At 41.6% G+C, this 19,148-nt stretch overlaps 1 protein-coding gene across 2 annotated transcripts in view; it reads right to left on the bottom strand.

The window, feature by feature from the left end:
* Positions 1-19,148, bottom strand: part of MACROD2 (mono-ADP ribosylhydrolase 2) — an 809,651-nt gene that overhangs the window by 73,853 nt on the left and 716,650 nt on the right. For both annotated transcript variants that reach the window (XM_072330921.1, XM_072330922.1), the window contains exons 9-10: positions 13,761-13,842; positions 1,635-1,670 (exon numbers count right to left, since the gene is read on the bottom strand). In XM_072330921.1, the coding sequence (XP_072187022.1) occupies positions 1,635-1,670; positions 13,761-13,842 (118 nt within the window). The remainder of the gene's footprint in view (positions 1-1,634; positions 1,671-13,760; positions 13,843-19,148) is intronic.

Below are 19,148 nucleotides of genomic sequence, written 5' to 3' on the forward strand. Positions count from 1 at the left end.
CTGATTTCAGGGGAAGGCTGGGAAAATAAGGAGCGAGTAAGGACCTTCCTGCTCATCAGACAGAATGGCCCAAGGAGAGGGCACAAAGAAGGATGTCCAGGAATTGATGAGTGAGGAACAACCTGTCTTTGTTGTGCTGAAAGATGGGATGTCAGCAGAAGGCTTAGTCGCATAAGAATCGTTTGGACAATGCTCTCAGACATAGGGTTTGAAGTTTGAGTGGTTCTGTATGGAGCCAAGAGTTGGACTGAGTGATTTTTGGTGGGTTCTTTCCAACCTGGGATATTCTATGATTTAGGTCAAGGAACTACAACACAAAGACATGGTGACACAAAAGGAGTGGAGAAAAGTACCCAGGGATGGAATCAGAACGGCTGAATTTGCATACCGGTAGCTGTTAAAACTAGGTAGGAACATTGGGAATAACATGAAGGGATCTTACAAACATGCCAAGAGCAAAAGCTAGTTCAGACAAAGTATTTCTCAGCTGGTGAATGGAGGAGGCAACCTAGTAATAGACAAAATGAAAGTTAGAGGTGCTCAGCTTACGAGAAAAGCCCGTTCCCAGGTCCCACATGTACAAGTGGAGTTTTGGAAGAATAGGAGCAGTAGAAAGGCACTAGGCTAACAATATCTTCAAGGAACTAGGTGTACTAATTAGGTGAAATGGGATTCACCTGAATGTGCTGGAAGAGCTGGTTGCTGTGATTTTAGTGCTACTCTTTATCATCTATTAAGGAAAAAGAATGTCCCTGACTGCTGGCAAAAGTCTAACAATTCAACAGCCTTCAAGAGAGACATGGAAAAGGATGAAGGGAAATACAGGCAATCATTTTGACTTCAGTCCATGGAAAAAACATGTAGCACATCCTTTTGGAACAGGGGGAGAACAGTGAATCACAGAATCATAAGTTTGGAAAGGACCTACAAAATCATCTAGTCCAACCATCCTCCCATCACCATTGCTACCACAAGCTACTAAACCATATCTTGTAGCTTCTCATCCAGACAATGTATACAATATGCTTTTGTATAGCTTTTTGTACCACATACTGCAGCATTCTGAGATGCTAAAAAGAGCTGGCTGAACAACGGCACCATTAGATGAGCTGAAAATTGGCTGATGTGTAACTGGCAAGTGGTAGCAAGATGAGAACTCCAATAGCCAATTCGTGGACTCCGTGGAAATGAGTTCTTTGAAATATTGTCCAATCACATTCCATTTATTCAAGAGTTTGCTGGATAGTTTTGCTACTGTTGTCATTGCAAACAAACCACAGCTACTAATCACAATTGCAAAGGACTCAAGAATTGCTGTATCCACACCTTTTTACAAACAGACTGTAGAATTCTAATTATTTCCCATTCATGTTCAAAATAGATACTAACAAAAAAAAGCTCATAAATGATGATAAAGATGATACTAAAAAGTTAGTTTCAGACATCCTTAATATGCATGATTTAATATCAGGAATCAGTTTCCCCATGCTGTTAAAAAACAAAGGTGACTTGTAACATTAGCAATGATTGGCACTGCATTATCACAACCAAGGCGATTCGTTTTAAGAACCTTTCCAGTTTGGTTCATGCTTCACAAAAGTTACACGTTTGAGCATAAAATATTGTTTACTCACCTGCCTCTTCACTTATTTCAGTCTCTTCATTGTCATCTGTCAAATATAAAAATAAAAATCAGGAAACATCCTAAATAAAATATTCCTCTATTCAAACTGTACATATCTTAGCTTGCCTTCTCCCATTTAACATTATGTAGGGAGATCTGGAGGTAGATGGGAAAACGGTTCCTTTTGCAAAAAGTTACACTTTGGTAATAAAGTAGTTTCATACCATGAGACTTTTTTTGGGAGGAGTAGAGGGAGCGAATAAAAAAGATGTGCCCTTGTTAACATCTGAGTAAAACAACGTTCCAGAGCCTTAGTCATCTAGTGGAGAGTTCAATGACCACAGAGGTTTCTCAGCTAAGTTCCTCAGTATATGGACTGTATTTATACCCTCTGAAATGGATTTGGGCAAGTGCAAGTTCTGCGAGCCTACAATTTCTGTCTAAAGCACGGCATCTTTCAAAGTTCTGTATGTGCACGTTATGACACCATTTGAACCCTAAGGAGTTTGCAGTACTATGATCAATGGCGATGGAAACTAGCAGTAGTATTGAAATCCCAATTTACAAACTGGAACTTTACACACAAACTCCACTGAGATTCAAAAGTTGTGACACGTGCCAGGAGGACTGAAGATTTGCTTTCATAAAAATTGGGAGCTTGAAACATTTAAAGTACAAGCAGAACAGAACAATTAGTAAATAATAGAGGCCTGTGCTGTCAGTTCTGTTTAAATCAAAACATTACTAATAATAATAATCATCATCATAAGGCTTTTCAGAGGAGCTTTTAAATTTAAGACAGATCCTTCACCATCTTCCATAGCAGTTACACCTCCTTGGCAGGGCAGGACTTTCAGAAGACACTAAAGGACAACAAGTTAACGTTGTTCTTGAGCACACTCCAACCTGGCACAAAGGATCAGGACTGAACAAATTCGCCACGTACTTGACCTCCTTCCTCCTTATTCTAAAAACAATCGCTTTGGAGTTCAAAAAGGCACACTGACCCCTATTTGTACACAGAAACTTCAAGGAGCTCTGATAAGTAGTCTTTGTGATCAAGAAGAGAGAATTTTTGTTGAAGGAAGCTAATGGGAATCCTGCCATTGACTTGAATAGAGCCAGGACTCTGAAACAGTCCTGACGTTTTTCAACAAACCATTCAAAAAGTAGTTGGTTAATACAAAGCTTATTCATTAATCCATTTCCAATAACATATTCTTCCCATGGAAATGCCTGTAATGAAGCCAGCAGGATAAAATTTCAAATTAATCTAAGAAACAATATTAAATCAGCGTAATATAACATCCTAACGCTCATATATCAGCCATTCTTCTCTGGAAGTTCTGAATTATAGTTCTAAGTGACTTGGAATATGAAATTCCCAGAGACAGAAATAGCTTCCCAGTTGGTGATAATGGGCACAGACAAGAAATTTGGCGTTATTAAGAAGTTGTTATTATGCAATACAATTACAAATAGTCAAAGACTGCATTTGTGAACTGACTGTGAACTAAGCACTGTGGGTTGTTGTGTTTTTTGTTTGTTTGTTTGTTCGGTGCTTTCTTTTTCTGGGAAAAAGGGACCTAATTCTCTCTGAAAGGCAGCGCAGACTTTACATCACTTCCAGAAATGAGAGGTGGGGTCCTGCTCATGTTGTGACATGACCTCCAGGTCACTGTAGTGCCTTTGAAAATTCTACTCCAACCTGTATCCGAATCTGAGTTCCCTTTTGGCACACAGCACTCCCCAGTCACTTCACGTGTCTATAATTCTTACTCTTAAAATACTAATGCATCTGGTGGAAGTGCTTCTCTGTCATATATAAAGCGATCTCTTTCACTCACCTTGGTGTGGCTAGCTAAAGTGATAAACACCACATTTAGTTGTCAGAACTCTACGCCAAAACCAATTATTTCGGATGAAAAACATTATTTTAGGAATCTTTATCCAAAAATCTTTTGCTTTTCTCCTGAAAGTATGTTATTACAGGCAGCTTCTGGGTTACTGGTTGTGAAGAAATAAAAGCACATAAATTTTTTTTCCCTTCTTCTTCTTTTATTTTAAACCAAAGCTATTATACATTTGAATATAGGACTAACCGAGTGTGCCAAGATTGCTAGATTAGATCTGTAATACTAAGGTTTATTTTTCTTGCTCCCTATGCACGCTTTTACCCGTTGCAGAAGAAGTTTTCTAGAGTGATGCGTATTTCAAACCAAAGCCAACCAGTCTGTCAGTCCCAAAACAAAACTGAGTAAAAACAGAGAAGAGCCCAAGAGTCAGTCTTTGATGCAAGTAATCATTGCAAATCATATCAGTATTTAGAAAGCCTAGGAAGCAAGGAAGACATCTAATCCAAAATGTTTCATACATTTAAAGACACAAAGTTTTCCAGCTACTAGTTCACATATGGCTCATAAAATCAAGGTAGGTGATATATGGCAGAACAGTTTCCAGTCACATATAAAATAATTTACAATTCAGAATCAACCTGTGATTGAAACTGGCCCTCTAACTCTCACATTACATGGGTTAACTATATCTCAAAAGATCAGAGAGCTTTGCATTTGAGTGCAATTTGCTCGGTATGTATACATTTGTATAAATTACAGGCTTCGTGGTATATTCATGTATCAAGAGATGTCAGTTACCTCTTCATTACCCTCTCCCTTGTTAATTTCTGAACTTGGTGAAACAAAATGATTGCACCGTACCAGCTCCTACTGTCACAGGAGAAAGAGATACCGCCTTCTGTCATATACACATTTTTTCCTTTGCTTTGCTGGTCAGGTTCTTTCTCTGCCTCACAAGCCACTGCATACAAGCAAGTGCAAGCCAGATGGCTAAAATCATCAATCTGTGTTAAGATTTATGCTAGGAACAATGAGGTGAAAGGCTCTAAATACCGCTGCTAATCCCCAAAGCCATTAAACCACCTCTTCCTTGTTGCTCATGCTTCTATTTGCATTGTTCTTCAAGTTAGCACAGGGAAAGTCAACGCTATGCAAACACCTTTAATTTCTAAGTATGCATGCCTTGTGGAGCTCAGACAGCAGAGCCAGCTCCAAGCTGCTCCAGGCAGCTGTTTCATCTGTACTCAAGGCCTGCATTTCAGGCTCCTGGGCACTCCCCAGCAGTGCTGCATACTGATGGTTCCTTCCTGCCTTCTCCTCCTCTCCCTTTCCTCAGCCTCTTCATCTCATCCTTTAGTATCTGCTCATCTTCTTAGCACTTCCTGCTGTTCCCTGATTTCCATCCTACCCACGTGTCTCAGCTGTCTCTATCATGCAAGCGTGGCTGCAAAGACCAGACACAACTGTGAGAAGGGCTGAGGGAGCAAAATGGGATCAGACCTCTCCTTTCTGTAGCCTGCATACATACACCATGGTAAGCAGAGCAATGGGATGGGCAGAGCAGTACAAGAGACTGGGAGGACAAAATGGGGATTATAATACTGATACTGATGCCTCCAAATAAAACCTGTCCAAAACACATGAAACCTTTCAGCAGTGAGAGCCTCAGCCATCCCACTGAGCTTTTTATGTTGTATAAAAGCAGGGTTCTGGCTGAAAAGGTTCCTGCCCTCAAGCATTTGCCTAGCAGGGACTTACTTGATGATCTGCCCATACAGCTCCCACTAGAAGAACAGAGGATGTGTGGCACTACAGTTTCAAGACAATGGATCCCATTTTAGGGCAGTCTCTGTTCGCTCAAATGAAAAGCTTCTTCTGTCAAATCTTGCAGTGGGTGGCAGCATGAACCAGGCTACCAGCCCACTGCAAACTGCCTAAACCATGATAATATTGGATTTCCTGCCGTGGAAAAGACCGAATACTCACTATCCTTATTCCTCTTTACCACATTTGTTTTTCTGAAACTTTGTTCCACAGCATCACCCACCTATCTGCACAATTATATTAACAGCTTGACGAGCTTTCTAACACTGTATCTGTTATCTATTTTAAGTGGGGAGAAAAAAAAATAAATCACTTTTTCTTTGGATAGCACAGGACCACTGCTGCTACCTGACAGGAGCTTCATAATAGAGTACAGACTCCATCCCAGCAAAGAAGCCTGGTAGCACAGTAAGGCACATATGAACACCCCAGGGCTTGACAAAGCCTGTGTGTACACACAAGGCTCACAGTAACGAAGGAGCTCATGAACTCTTTTGGCTGCTCTGAGCCCTGCAAGCCTGCTCACCACAGACTTGATACAACTGACTGACCAACGGCACAGAAGAGGGGAACGTTTTCTTTGAGGAAAAGCAGATTCGGAAACTTCTTCCTGATGAGATGAGCCAAGACAAGGCCTGACTCTTATCACATCTACTTGTAAAAGAATGTTCTCAGAAAAAGCAAATCCTCAACAAAAGCAGCACATCCTTCTGCTTTGGAAGGGAAAGTGAAGCTACTGAGCATTTGTACCCTGTAATCCTCCTTACCCGAACAACAGGTGCTAGATAAACTCCCACCTGGCGCTGAGCAAGTCTGATGAAATTCTGTTCACTCTGTTTTGATTACGCAGAAATTTCCACTGATACACCGCACATCCCAGCTTCACTGCAGCATCAGCGCGGTTTTTCCTCCCATGTTGCTTGGTTACACCAGTCCCACAACACCAAAGCCTCGCTGAATGTAAAACGTTTGTAGCTTTTGAAACCATATCAAATAGAAATCCATAGTACCAGCCTTCTAAGAAGTTACACTTCTCTCTTTTTTTTTGTCACCACAAAGATGTCTTTTATGCATCGTATCACTCAATCTGCAGTAAAATGCATATACCCATATGAAGCCTCAAGTTGCCTACAAAGGCAATGCAGCGGCTGCTGTTCCCACTGTGGGTGAACTGGACAGCAGAGCTGCAGTGCAGGAAGTAGTGCTCGCAGCCAGGATCAGATTTGAATTTCTATTTCCCAGATGCTTCTCCTTTACCCTCTTTGCAAAAAATACGCATCTTTTTTTTTTATAAAAGAACCTATTTCTAAACTTCCTTATTTCTTTGACGCCTTAAAATACTCAAAACAACTGAGTTTTGTTTACCGAAATGTTCAAGTGGATTTCTCACCCATAAATATGCCAGTGTAGCATTCACACACTAAATGTTATGGTTTAGAAATGTGTCACCACATGCAAATACGAGCTCCTAACAAAATCTCATCAGTAACCTAAGACAGAGGCAATCAAATGAGACAAACACAAATTTAACGGCATCCTTTGCAATTAGAAGCACTCAAGCACACGAAGTGACTCAGCATCAGTGTCCGGAGAAAATGGTGTATTTTTGAGCGTGACGTGAAATGCATCTGCATTGTTTTACATGGTTTCTACAACACTATGCAAGGCAGCAGGAAGAAAAGGTGCCTGTTCAAAATCGCATACCTGGAAGACATTATACAGAAAAGGCTTATGCTTGTTCACCTCCTTCTGCCAGGCAAGCATGTGTGAAGGACCGAACAGAACAGCAAAACATACCCCTCCCCACTACCAGCTTCTTCCTGAGCATATCACTTATAGACTACGGTGACTAATAGCCACTGCTGGACCAGTTGGTTGAGCTAATCTGCTTTTCAACTCTGTTTAATTCCTGCAGGGTCTGCAGCACCTAGCAAGCATTCCTACTCCCTAACTATGTGTTGATGGAAAATTACCTTTTGTTTTTTATATAAATTCTGTTTCATCATTTCCTGGAATATTTCCTGGCATTTCTTGTGTTGCAAGAGACAGCAAATAGTGGCTCCAGACTCACCTTGTGGTTATCACACTCATCATTTTCCCTGCCCTCTCCCACACTGCTAACACATGCAACAGCCCAGTACTTGCATACAGACCCATTGCCTGTCCATACTTTGATCTGAGCAGTGCTGCTGCTGCTGCTAACAAGAAAGAGGCAAGCAAACAACTTTCTTTAGCCCACGTACAGCAGAAGACAACACCATAAGCCTGTATTGAATGCTGTACAATCAGACGATTCAAGCCCCAAGCCTGAGGTGACCAATACTTGCAACACAACCAAACACTAAAGCAACACTCTGTCAGCAGACTGCCCGGAAAGAAGAGATCATACCAGGAAGCTTTGTTGTGATTCAGACTGAAGCAGAATAACCCACTACCATTTCTAAGGGACTGACAACCCTCTGACGTATTAGGAGGAGCTGGGATCCTTCTCCCACTCTCTGTCTCCAAAGTTGCCCCTGAGCTGCTTCTTGATCACCATCCTGCCCATATAGACCATCTGTAGGATGGAGACACTAGCAGAAAGGACAAAGAAAGCAACCTCAATGTGTGGTTGGACTGTGGCACAGTCACTGCCATGGCAAATGGAGACAGAAAACAATAGAAAAAATTAGTTTCACAGTTCTATGAACACCTTCAGACTTTACTTAGCTTGATTTTCTGAGGTAAGTTGTTTCAGACACATCTGGAAGTGGATGGGTATTCTAAGCCTTACGGCCATATGAAACTTTTGGATTGAGAACAAATTTTACAGCGAGCTATTTACATCGGAGTGCACTCTGTCAGAATCTGCAGGTGCTCTAAGAGAGAAATGGAGCAAAGCCATCATCCTATTGTGGTCTGCTGGCTCCTCCAGCTCGCTCAGACAGCTGGGCTTCTTTAGGATCCTGTGTTACAGAGGGACAGGCAACCACCACTGGAAACAGCAAGGCTGTGTCACCTCCCAGCAGTTTGGACTCAAGTCCTTGGCAGGCAGGTGAAGACCAAAGGCCAGAAGTCTCCCTTAGCTGAGCCCCCCTGTACCCCAAAGCCCCGGTGGCCTGAATCAATCGTGAGCCACAACCGTGTGACTTAACATGCGAGCCCCTGCCCAGACCAGACCTCAAATAAAGGGTATCAGGGACTTCCAGTAAGCCACCTGGCACCTATCCATGAAGTAAAATAAAGCCTATGAAAAATATTTTGTGGAATCCATTCGGGTGACAAATTAACACAATGAATCTGCTTGTGAACATTGCAAATGCAAATAAAGAGGCAAAATTTATCAAACGAATTACCCATTTGATATAGAATTACTTACAAAAGGCTAACTTATGATTCCTTTGCTCACGCTGGGGCCTGTCGTAGTCCCAGTGGGTTCTGCCATATTAAGTGAAGAGGGGATGCTCCTCAACACTAGCACAGCAATTACAAACTCTGCTTAACAGTTCAGTCACGTATTAGTGCAGGGATCTGCCTTTTTAATACAAAGCCCTTCATTCAGGCATTTAGACAGTTTCCAATTTGATTCCAAGCCTGGTAGATCTCTTAACAACGAATTTCCTCTGCAATTATAAGATATTTGCACATTTATGCACAACTTCCTATTTGCACATCGCATCCTTCTAAAGTAATAGAAAGATTAATAGAGAACAGTAGTTCTCATTCGCATTGCTTTGGATAGGGTGGATAGCATTCCGGCATGCAGGGTAAAAGCAGAAAATGCACTAAATGTCATAACCTGGAATAGAAGGGAGAGAAAGCTTTTCAAGAAGCAATTTCTCTCTCTCTCTCTCATCACCAACTGATATGGCTCACAAAAAAAAGAAGAAAAGAAGAACAAGCTGTTGTGCTCAGCATCCTTTCGATTAGCTCTGAAAGGACACAGTCTAAAAGCTTGCATCTTCCATCTATCAATTGGTCTAATAAAAGTGCAAATCTCTCCTCTCTAGCAATTTTAGTGATGCTTTAATGAAGTAATTTTGTTAGTGTGTTTATACTAGTAAGATTCATAGCACCTGAAGTGGGGCAGCTTCATTGTATGTACCTTTTATGACATTATTTTTGTCTAAAGAACTTTTTAAGAAGAAAAAAACATATTTCCCTCTCCAATCCACTGACAACAGGTGGTAGATTCAGAAGGGCTTTAAACATGGCAATTTAAGACGAACCTTTCATAACATACAATAGTCGCCGTGAAAAATAAGCATTTGCCAAAGGTCTCTACAAGATTATCTATCTGACATACTAAATAGCTGGCTATACACAGGACACAGGAGAAAAATAAGGTGCCTCTGCCTCCAGCTGACAACCATGTGCAAATATGCTTAATTTTACTCACATGAATAGCAACAGAGGAGCACGTATAACTGTGAGGTAAATGTTAGCAAGTCCAGTTTTTCAAGGGATACATTTTCATACCATTTCCCGGTATGTCTTACAAATATATATTTAGCAATAAAAGTAATGACTAGATTCCAGGCTCTGTGCAGGATTGTGTTAGAGGAGACAATGAATTTCAAGAGAAAAAACGATACAAATATCATCGGCTTTCCTGGAAAGCTCACACATAATACCAGTAGCAATGAATCCAGTGAGGTAAGAAGTGCATATCTGAGCCAGGATTACAGGCAAGGACATTTTATTTGCCTGAAGGATATGCAGTGAGACATCATCTCAGATTAACCAGAGAGAATATCACTATGCAGCTGAAGAGATGATGATGTCTGGGCTATTTCATTCCACCAAGAGAGAGAATGCAAAGAAAATAAATAAATAAATAAATCACCATTTGTCTCACCTCATGCGCTAAAACAGTGATTGATTTTAAGCACCAAAGGTTGGTTGTCGCCCTACAAAAAGCTTTTCATCCTTGCTTTTTTCTTACCAGGACGTTCATGCAGTTCTCAGCAAAACCTCAGAGATTCCACACTAAATTCTATGTGAATCAGGACACTTTTCCTTCTAAAATAATGCTTTCCTGTGCCATTATAGGGATGAGATCCCGAGTCTGAGATAAAGCTTATATGGCATTACCATCAGAGCATGTTGGCTTTGAGTCAGGCCCTGTACAGGCTATTGCTTACTAAGATTGGATCTGAAATGCTGAGGCTCTGACAACTGCTCTGTTACTGAACAGCTACGCTACACTTTTAAGATATGAAATTACTTAGAAGTCTGCTTCTTCCCCTATATATTTAAAGTTTGCAAATGACAAAGCTCTTGGCAGTTGTCTTAATATCAGCACTATTACTCAACTAATTTCTTTGGCATCCCTCTCACAAAATAAGTCTAATGATATGTTCAACTAATGGAACAATTTCCCTGTATCTATATTCCACTTACTCTAATGCACTGAGGTGTAACTCTAGCTTCATTTCATTATCACTTGACTAGCTTAAGCACTTGGATGTCTTTTTGGATTTATTAATGCACTAGGTTTAAAGTAATAACTATTTATGTATATAACTCCATGAATATATTCTTCTTTCTGAGCATTTTTGTCCACATCTATTAATGTAGATATATTTTGTAATGTTTCTGAATGTGAGATGCGCATTTAAAAACATCTCAGCGTTTTTTTCTCCAAGCCTCAAGTAATATCACAGCATTATTCCTTCCTGTGAATGCTCAAATAGCTTGCTATCAATTCAAATTTAGGGCATATCTTTCCTTAGAGACTTCTGTTTTACTACACTAATAGAATAATTGAAAAACAAGCAAACAAAAAAAAAAAAAATAAATGCCATAACAATTTTGGCAGTTCCTTCCAGAGTCTAAATATGAGGAATTTCTTGCTAAAGGTATGGACAGTTGGTAATTCCTTGACACAGAACCACACTGAATCCTTTGTGGAAGAAGCCAGTCTTGAAAGGAGATGGAATGTTCCCTACAGGAGGAGAGTCTGTGGAGAACTTGTTGGAGCTTACATTAGAGCTGAATGCAGATACCAGTTGACGAGAGAAAGAAGAAAGGAAGAAACGGTACTTTGGTGATCACAATTAAGACCTACAGCTAATGATGTCCTCATCATTCAGCTACAGACAATTTCTGATGGGGCAAACTCCAACCTATTTGCTGCGGTGATGGTACCGAGCAGAAAAGTGCCACTTCAGCAGAGCAAAGGAAGCCTGACCCTGAACATCAATCATTAGGGCATTCCTCTGAGACAGAGGCGCAGATACTGATCTTTTCTCCAGGGACACTATCAAAGTCATTTCGTTTGTACCCATCTTTTCTGCCACTCTCCTCATAAGCTGCACATCTAAGTGACTCCTGTAAGAGCATACCACACATCCGTGGTGTTACAAGAGATTAAAATCAGATCTCCCAAATTGCTGACTACTGATCTAAACACAGGAAATCCTTCACTGACTGATAAAACTTTAGAAGCCAGCTCAGTGCCTTTTAAAGCTCCAAGTTTAACAGTCAGTAGGTGCTCAGGTCCTTCTGGAAACCTGCACTATTAAAGCATATCAAAACCAATATTCTGAATCATTAATGGTGAGGAAAATACAGCTGAAAGCCTTTGAGAATAGGTCCTAGGATTTTTTGGAAGCCTATATCAAATTATGGCTGCTGAGAAGTAGAGCATCTTTTTCCTGCATGAGCATCAGATGGTCTTTTTCCATAGTCACACACCTGCCTTACTACGGTCACGTATACATTACCAGTTTTAGTTTGATTTAATAAATAAATAAGTAAATAAAAAGAATTAAAAAGTTAAAGCTTTACATGCATGAGAACAGATACGCTTTTAAAGCTACAGAACTATGGTTCAACAAATCGCCTGCACAGTGTAGCATAAGGCAATAAGAAGTCTTTACGCACTGCAACATCTAACCAAACAGACCCTCTTTGTTCAAGACTTCAACAATGTCATACTTCGACAACTCCAAAAAAGAAGTGGGTCTCCCTTTTAACCCTCTTTCCCCCTTTAGTTTTGTCACACTTCAGCACCTGAAGCATCTCGCTGCCTCCGGGGCTTTCAAACCCAAGTGGGCATTATATTTGTAGTAACAACAAAAGGCTTTCATCTGGAATTTCAAAGACTTTAGTGATGAAGGTAAGTATTAATACTCTAATTTGTTGACAAACTGCTGCGGTAGCTCACTCTGCCTTCATCCAAAAGGCAGAGACAGAGCCAGCAACAGAAGATAGGGCACTGCCATTTTGTCCAAGGCATACATTGACCAAAAAAAAGATGAAAATCACACACTATCCAGATTAGATGTGAACACACATTAGAAATGGATGTTCACTGTGCTTCATACTAGAATATTATTACATGGTTAGGCACCGTTCTATGCTACCTGAATTACTCAATATGTCTGTAGCTCTGAGATCACTGCAAACTGGAGATTACAAAGTTATTAGTTGTAGTAAGATAAGACAGAAACACCACAATATCCACACTACCAGTAAAAGTCAAAGGAGAAAAAAAACCCACAGCGGCTACTATGACAACATGGTCCTGTAAAATGAACTGAGAATCTCACCACACACCCAAGATCTGCTCCCCATTATTCACAGGCCCGTTCCACCAGGCAGCCAGCATGGGGAGTATTTAAGTGACTGCCATTTCAGAAATGGGTGATTAAAAAAAAAGAAGAAAAAAAAAACCAACAGACTAAAATCTGGATCTTATCACATAAAGCAGAACTGACGTCAGAGAAAACAAAATAAAACAGGAGAAGGTTAGGGTTGATTAAAAAAAAACCCACTACCCTAACACAGATTTCTAATGATGTACGATAAAAATAAATCACAGTTGCTTATAGGAAGGGTGTGAACAAATTTACTATCTACCAGGTTTTCTGGCATTCTAGAAAGTAACCTCCTGTGTGAAACCTAAGATGAATGGCTAACATTTCCCAAGTGCTCCGGTGAGAGCCATCTTTCTCCAATTCATTCTCGCACAGGGACAGCTCAGGTTTAAAGTTCCCATTCAGACACAGTTGGGCTCTAACCCCCGCGGTATCTTTTAAGATGCAGAGAAACCCTACCAGCACTATTAATGAAAGAGTAAAACATACACGGTGTGCATGGAAAAGCCATATAAACTAGGAGCTATATACATTAGTGCAAATCACCTTCCTCCCAGTCAAGAGAACCAGTGCCACACACCAGCTTTAAGGAGGAGATATGGATTACAGTAAGGATTGAAGAAACTAGCAGTACCGAGCATAGAAAAGCAGGCCTTGATTTTGCAAAAGCAGCATCACAAACAGTTTTACCGCTTCACAGATTCTAAATGTCTGTGTTTCTCCAGCATCACAGCCTCTTTGTGCAGCTGATCTCTAAAGAAAGTTCACATTTTAATACTTGGCGTAGGCAGTGAAAGCAGAAAGGATGCCGACTGTTGCCTTTTCCTGCACTGTTTTTTTTGCAGTCAGATGGCATTAAATTACCATACCTACCTATAGGGAAAACCTCGCCCATTCTCTTCTTGAAAATTTTGTAGTCGACCTCCAAAAAGACGCAGAAGATGATACGATCCACCTGCAAGAAACAAAATGATTCACAATGAAATGAGCGCAACAATAAACACCAGCAATAATAGTTAATACCAACACTGCTTTATGCTTCAGGCAAGCAAGGAAACATCATAGGGACACGTGTTTTGATTTCATTGTGCATCTGTGTTGTAATTTATAAAATAACATTTGCAATCGCAGTTCAAAACTGTATTCTTTGTTAACTGCCTCCTGTTTATGCAAACCACTCTTGAGCATAGTATAAATTACTTTTGGCATTCGAGATGAGTACCAGGATGCAATGTTTGATGAAAGTGTCACACGGGGGGTTTCTAATAAGCATACAAAAGAGTAAACGGGCAAGCAAAGAGCTCTTTTTCCAATCTTTGTTGGACAAACCTATTTGCAAAACCATTTAGTACTTTAAAACGGCTTTAAAAGGTTTCATGTGGTTTTAATTTACATGAAATCACTTACTCTTGCTATAATACAAGCAAAATGCAGTAAAAACAAAAGCTGATTAGATGACAGGTAGCACACGGGGTAAATAAAACATTTAACATGTTGACTACTCAGTGAGGCTGAGCGTATCAATGAAACCACAGCCCACAATGCACACAGCACCCACCCACTAATGGTTCCAAATAAACTAGGATGCGTTCTGTGTGAAAGGCTTTTCGAAAAGCGATGAAAAAAAGACAAACAAAAGAGCAACCAAACAAAATTCCGAAGCCTTTAAGACTGAAAAACACCCACAGTGGACTCACTCCAGCTGTGTTATTTCTTTATCTGTTCATCTAGCCCAGAACAACTCCTGGAAGGAGTGGTGGAAGAAGAGAAGACCCACACAAGGCTGAGCTGTAGGACCCACCCATCCAGTAACTGAGTTTTTCTCTGAGGTGCCATGAGAGCATAATCAGAAAAGGATGAAGTCTGAGCAGCAGGGAATTCAGCTCCCTGCCTGCCATTTCACTGCCCTCATGATTCCATGGGCAATAAGCTGACGTGCTGCAGCAGAGCTGCTTGCAAGCTGTATGCTACAAAGGCAGCAGCCCTTCCCCAGCAGAGAAGCCTGCAGGATGGACGCTCACAAAAAAGTGCCTTCTTTCCATTATCTTCACTAGAAAATGCTGCCCTTTTGCTAGAGTTGTTCTTTGAAGCAAGTACAGGTCTTGGCTTCATAGATACCATTATACTTGAGCAGCTCGGGCTGTCATTTTAGAGCTCATTTTGGAGCAGCCTAGTAGAATAAGGAATGGAACAAGAGCAGGCAATAATCAGTTATTCTGGAAAGTCCCGGTGGTTGGTAAGAAGGACATCTCCCAGAGACAACTTCAAAAGCTGAAAGAGCAAAACAGACAGAAGATAAAGAGAGTGAAGGTGTGAGTTTTGGGGCGCTAAGGAACAAAGAGGCTGGGAAGCAGAAGAGAAGCAGCAGTAGGACAGAGATTGGGAGCTTGTGCCGACTTGTGAGCAGAAAAAGGTGTTTGTTTGTATGACATTCAGAAAAACAAGCTGCTTTGTGTGGCCCTGGTAAACCATCCAGGCTAGAGCTTCGTAAAATGCTGGACTGTGTCATTAGCTACTCCTCACAACAAATAAACAAATGTTGGTGAAGGCCATGGGCCAAAAAGGTGTATTCATTTGCGTACCGAAGTATTTATAACACAGAGCATCAGTGGTGTTTTTACAGCCATATTTTACCTATTTAACTGTTTCCACTTCAGCAAAGTTGAGCTTTCAGGATGGAAGCTTCAGATAGAGAAAGCTTAAACTGTCTATCTTGTACAACATGATTTAGGCTTGTGCTGGGGCAGTCCTAGACTGCTGTCTTCTATCCCCTGAGCAGAGCAGATACACGAGCATCACAGTGATAGGTGCAATATGTGCACCAGACAAAGCAGCAAGGATGGGAACTTACAAGCCCAAGGAAGAATCATACTCCCACACAGATAAGTTCCGAGTTGTCTGGCCCTCTGTACGATCTCACATTCTCTGCTGTAAACACTACAGACATTTCCCTCATTTTCTATAGTTTGGCTTCTCAAGGTGTTCCCTTTACTTGTATTTATTCTGTGCAGCTGACAATGATAAAACTTTTGCAATCAGGAGAATTTCTGCTACTTCTAATATAATTCCTTCATTTAAAGATAGGGAATCTCTCCAGAAATGGCACGCTATTTCATATTTTCCAGCATCCTGACTATACACGTCCTGCGTATAAACCTGTTCAATTTCTTCTTGGTGTGAGAAAAAGCGCTCTATTTTTAAGTATGCATAAGATATTGTGATGACAGCCGAAATCCTGTGTTTATCTGATTGAATGGCATGTGTTGGCAGATAGTAAATCTGAAATTAAACCATATTCTATCATCCTGCCACTCACTGACTATTTTATCTAACATCCCCAGCTAAAATAACTTGGAAATTAGGTACGGGAAGTAACCCTTGTCCTTACTGTTTCCGTTCCAGCTACAATAAGCTGCAATAAGGAAAGGTTTAATCTGAGTGGACCCAAAACTCTGTACCCTGCTGGCTCACAAAAGCTCAGCAGGCCTCTCGGGGTGCGTGCTCATGAAAGGCGCTCCTTGTTCAAAGAGGAGAGCTCTCCTATTGCATCTGGGACATGGTAGCAAGATGAGCAGTTGGTTGCAGCCCCTTTGCAGAAGGCAGGCAGGGACCCCGAGGGACTCTGTGTAGGTGCCTGGCTCCTCCACAGTTGACCAAGCACCGCTCAGCTGCAATGCAAGTCTAAAGGAGCTGCAAGCTGAAGCTATTAAAGCTCATCCTTGATCGACAGCTCCTTTTTGGAAGCCGGTTTTAAAATCAGCCAGCCCCTGTCAGAGAGCTTGATCAAATTCTGCTCGCTTCACAGTTATGAATAATGGGATCAAAGAACCCCCAAATTAAGAGCGCCGTAACTTAGGAAGAAGGGAGTTAAATTGCATGAGCTGTTCACTTAGTAGGCAGCTTCGCAGCCCAAGGCTGTGAGTACATTGATTTTCTTTTTCAGTTGTTTTTTATCCTTGGGACCTGCTCTCCTTGCTAGGCTGCATTTACTTTTGACTGGGATCCATTCTTGGTGATTTTGCTAGCAGCACTAAATGGGAGATCAGCAAACTACTGGAGCTCTGCATGGCCCAGACTGCCTCTGTAGCAGAGTGGGCTTTGACTCAGTCATTAATGCTGCCACTTTGCACGGATGCAGCCAAATCTCATCCACAAAGCCCCTCACACTAAGTATAGAAGCAGTGCTGTTCTTGACAGCAGCACTGTTGACCCTAACACAAAGAAGCTGAGAAAAAATAACGCTTCCCTCTGCTCTTTGATTAAAGGTTGTTTTATTTTTTTCCCCCCTTTGTTGTGTTCTTTTTGCTAAGTTAGAGAGCGCTTAGCATTGAGTCAGCTTTACGTGTGCTGGTGGGCTATGCAAGTGGTCTCATGCAATGTGGGTTGGCTCCCTCCCAGACCACTCAGTCAGGAGGAGCCACGCAGCCAGCTCAGGAACTGCACTGTCACTGTAGCATGGGCAAAGCTGCTAGGGTGTCCCAGGTGCCCTGGAGCACAGTAGGGGCTGCACCCCTCGGTGTCAGCCTCGCTACTCTTCCATACTGCCAATCCAACAGCCCTGCCTGCAGAATGGAAGTGGAGCAACAAGATGGGTGTGCACTGCTCAAAGAAATAGCCCTAGGATGTGTCCCTTCCAAGGTGAGCCCGATTGCTCTACCTTAACTTTTCTATCTGTTTAGGGGACAGCAATACTTAGTTCTGCACTTACACATCACTACCAAGAGGTATTGCGAAGTGTGATCTATAGGACCTGCCAAATAGAGCCATACACATAGCTGCACGTATGTGCAGGTGCCAAGCCATACATCAGGCACAGATCTTAAGCAGAAAACCAATCAAGAGCTGTTCTACACTACTTCACCTAATAAGTGTTTCCACGTCATTGCCACATCGTGTCCTAATAAAACAACTCTCAATGAAAACAAAACCAACTACACTTCAGCACTTCCAAGTACTCCATGCGTATCCTCAGTACCAAGGCATTCATCCAGCAGGCACTGACTGCTTTTTATTATACGCGGTAATAAGCTCCACCATAATTTAAATCTTACCAGAAAATATACATTAGGAAAAAACAACAACAACTGTAATTTGTAAAAAGAAAAGAAAAGAAAAAAAAAGTTTCTCAAATGAAAATAGTAACAAATAATAAAGAAAATGAAGTGAGAATACGAGTCTCTTTCTTGTAGCAAATCTCCTTCACAAAACGTGCTTATCTGATCCCCCCAGAACCCACTGTCATGAGGGCACGGCTAACACCAGGAGCTTGCTGTAACATTTTCAGTTCATCAGACATTCTGTGGACTTCATTCAAAACTCAGTGGAGCCAAACGGAGGCTTTTTATTGACTTCAGCATGCTTGGATCGGAGCCTATAGCCCATAATGCCAGAAACAACATTTGCCTCCTTAAGAATTAAAATTCTTCTGATATTCAAATTTCATTATCCTAACTCTTCAGATACTTTCTCAGGCACTTCCCTAACAATCACAGTTCAGAGCTGTCTGAAGCAATTAAGTCTCCTTGACTATAGTGCCTGTAAGGAAGCGACCCTGGGCCTTCACTGGGCCAAAATCCTGCATTTTCCTCCTGCTCACAGCATGATTGCTTGGGCAGCCTTGGTAGCTTTCACTGTTCCATATGGAGACCAGAGGGCACAAGGCCACATCATCCCATTTCTTCAAGACATACTCTCATGGAATTTGAATCTCAGTGCTGGGAAACAAAGAATAAGGAGGAAAAGATGTTTAATGTATCACGGAGTGAGGCTACGAGTCTCTCACCTGATTGCATTGCACACTGAGTAAAACTTCTCCCATTTCCATGGCAGGAGCTCAGCCAGCCATTCTGAAGGCCACAACTCTCCTGCTCATTATCAGGCAACCCGTTTTCCAGTTCTGTTTCACTGTTTTCCAACAGGACTGCTCCCTGCCCAGCACCAAGCTGATGCGTCACGTTCCCTCTGTGCACACTTCAAAGAGACCACCATCTGTTTCTGCTCTCTTCGAGCACTGGTACATGATACTCTTGATGCCTATTGTCTCCCCTTCAGCCTAACCCTGCCTGATTTGATCCTCCAGTAATCCTATTGCAACCAACTAACAGATGGAAACGCCAGCTCTGTAAGTAACTCGGGCAGCTGCCATCTCTCTCGCAGCAGTAGCGAGCTCCCTCACCAGAGGTGCTGCCTTTCCTGAACCCCACACACATCTGTCCAGCTGTTCAGAGAGCAGGCAGCTTGACTGGAAAGAAAGAGCAAAGA

This window comes from Excalfactoria chinensis, chromosome 3 (assembly GCF_039878825.1).
Source record: "Excalfactoria chinensis isolate bCotChi1 chromosome 3, bCotChi1.hap2, whole genome shotgun sequence".
Lineage (NCBI taxonomy): Eukaryota > Metazoa > Chordata > Aves > Galliformes > Phasianidae > Excalfactoria > Excalfactoria chinensis.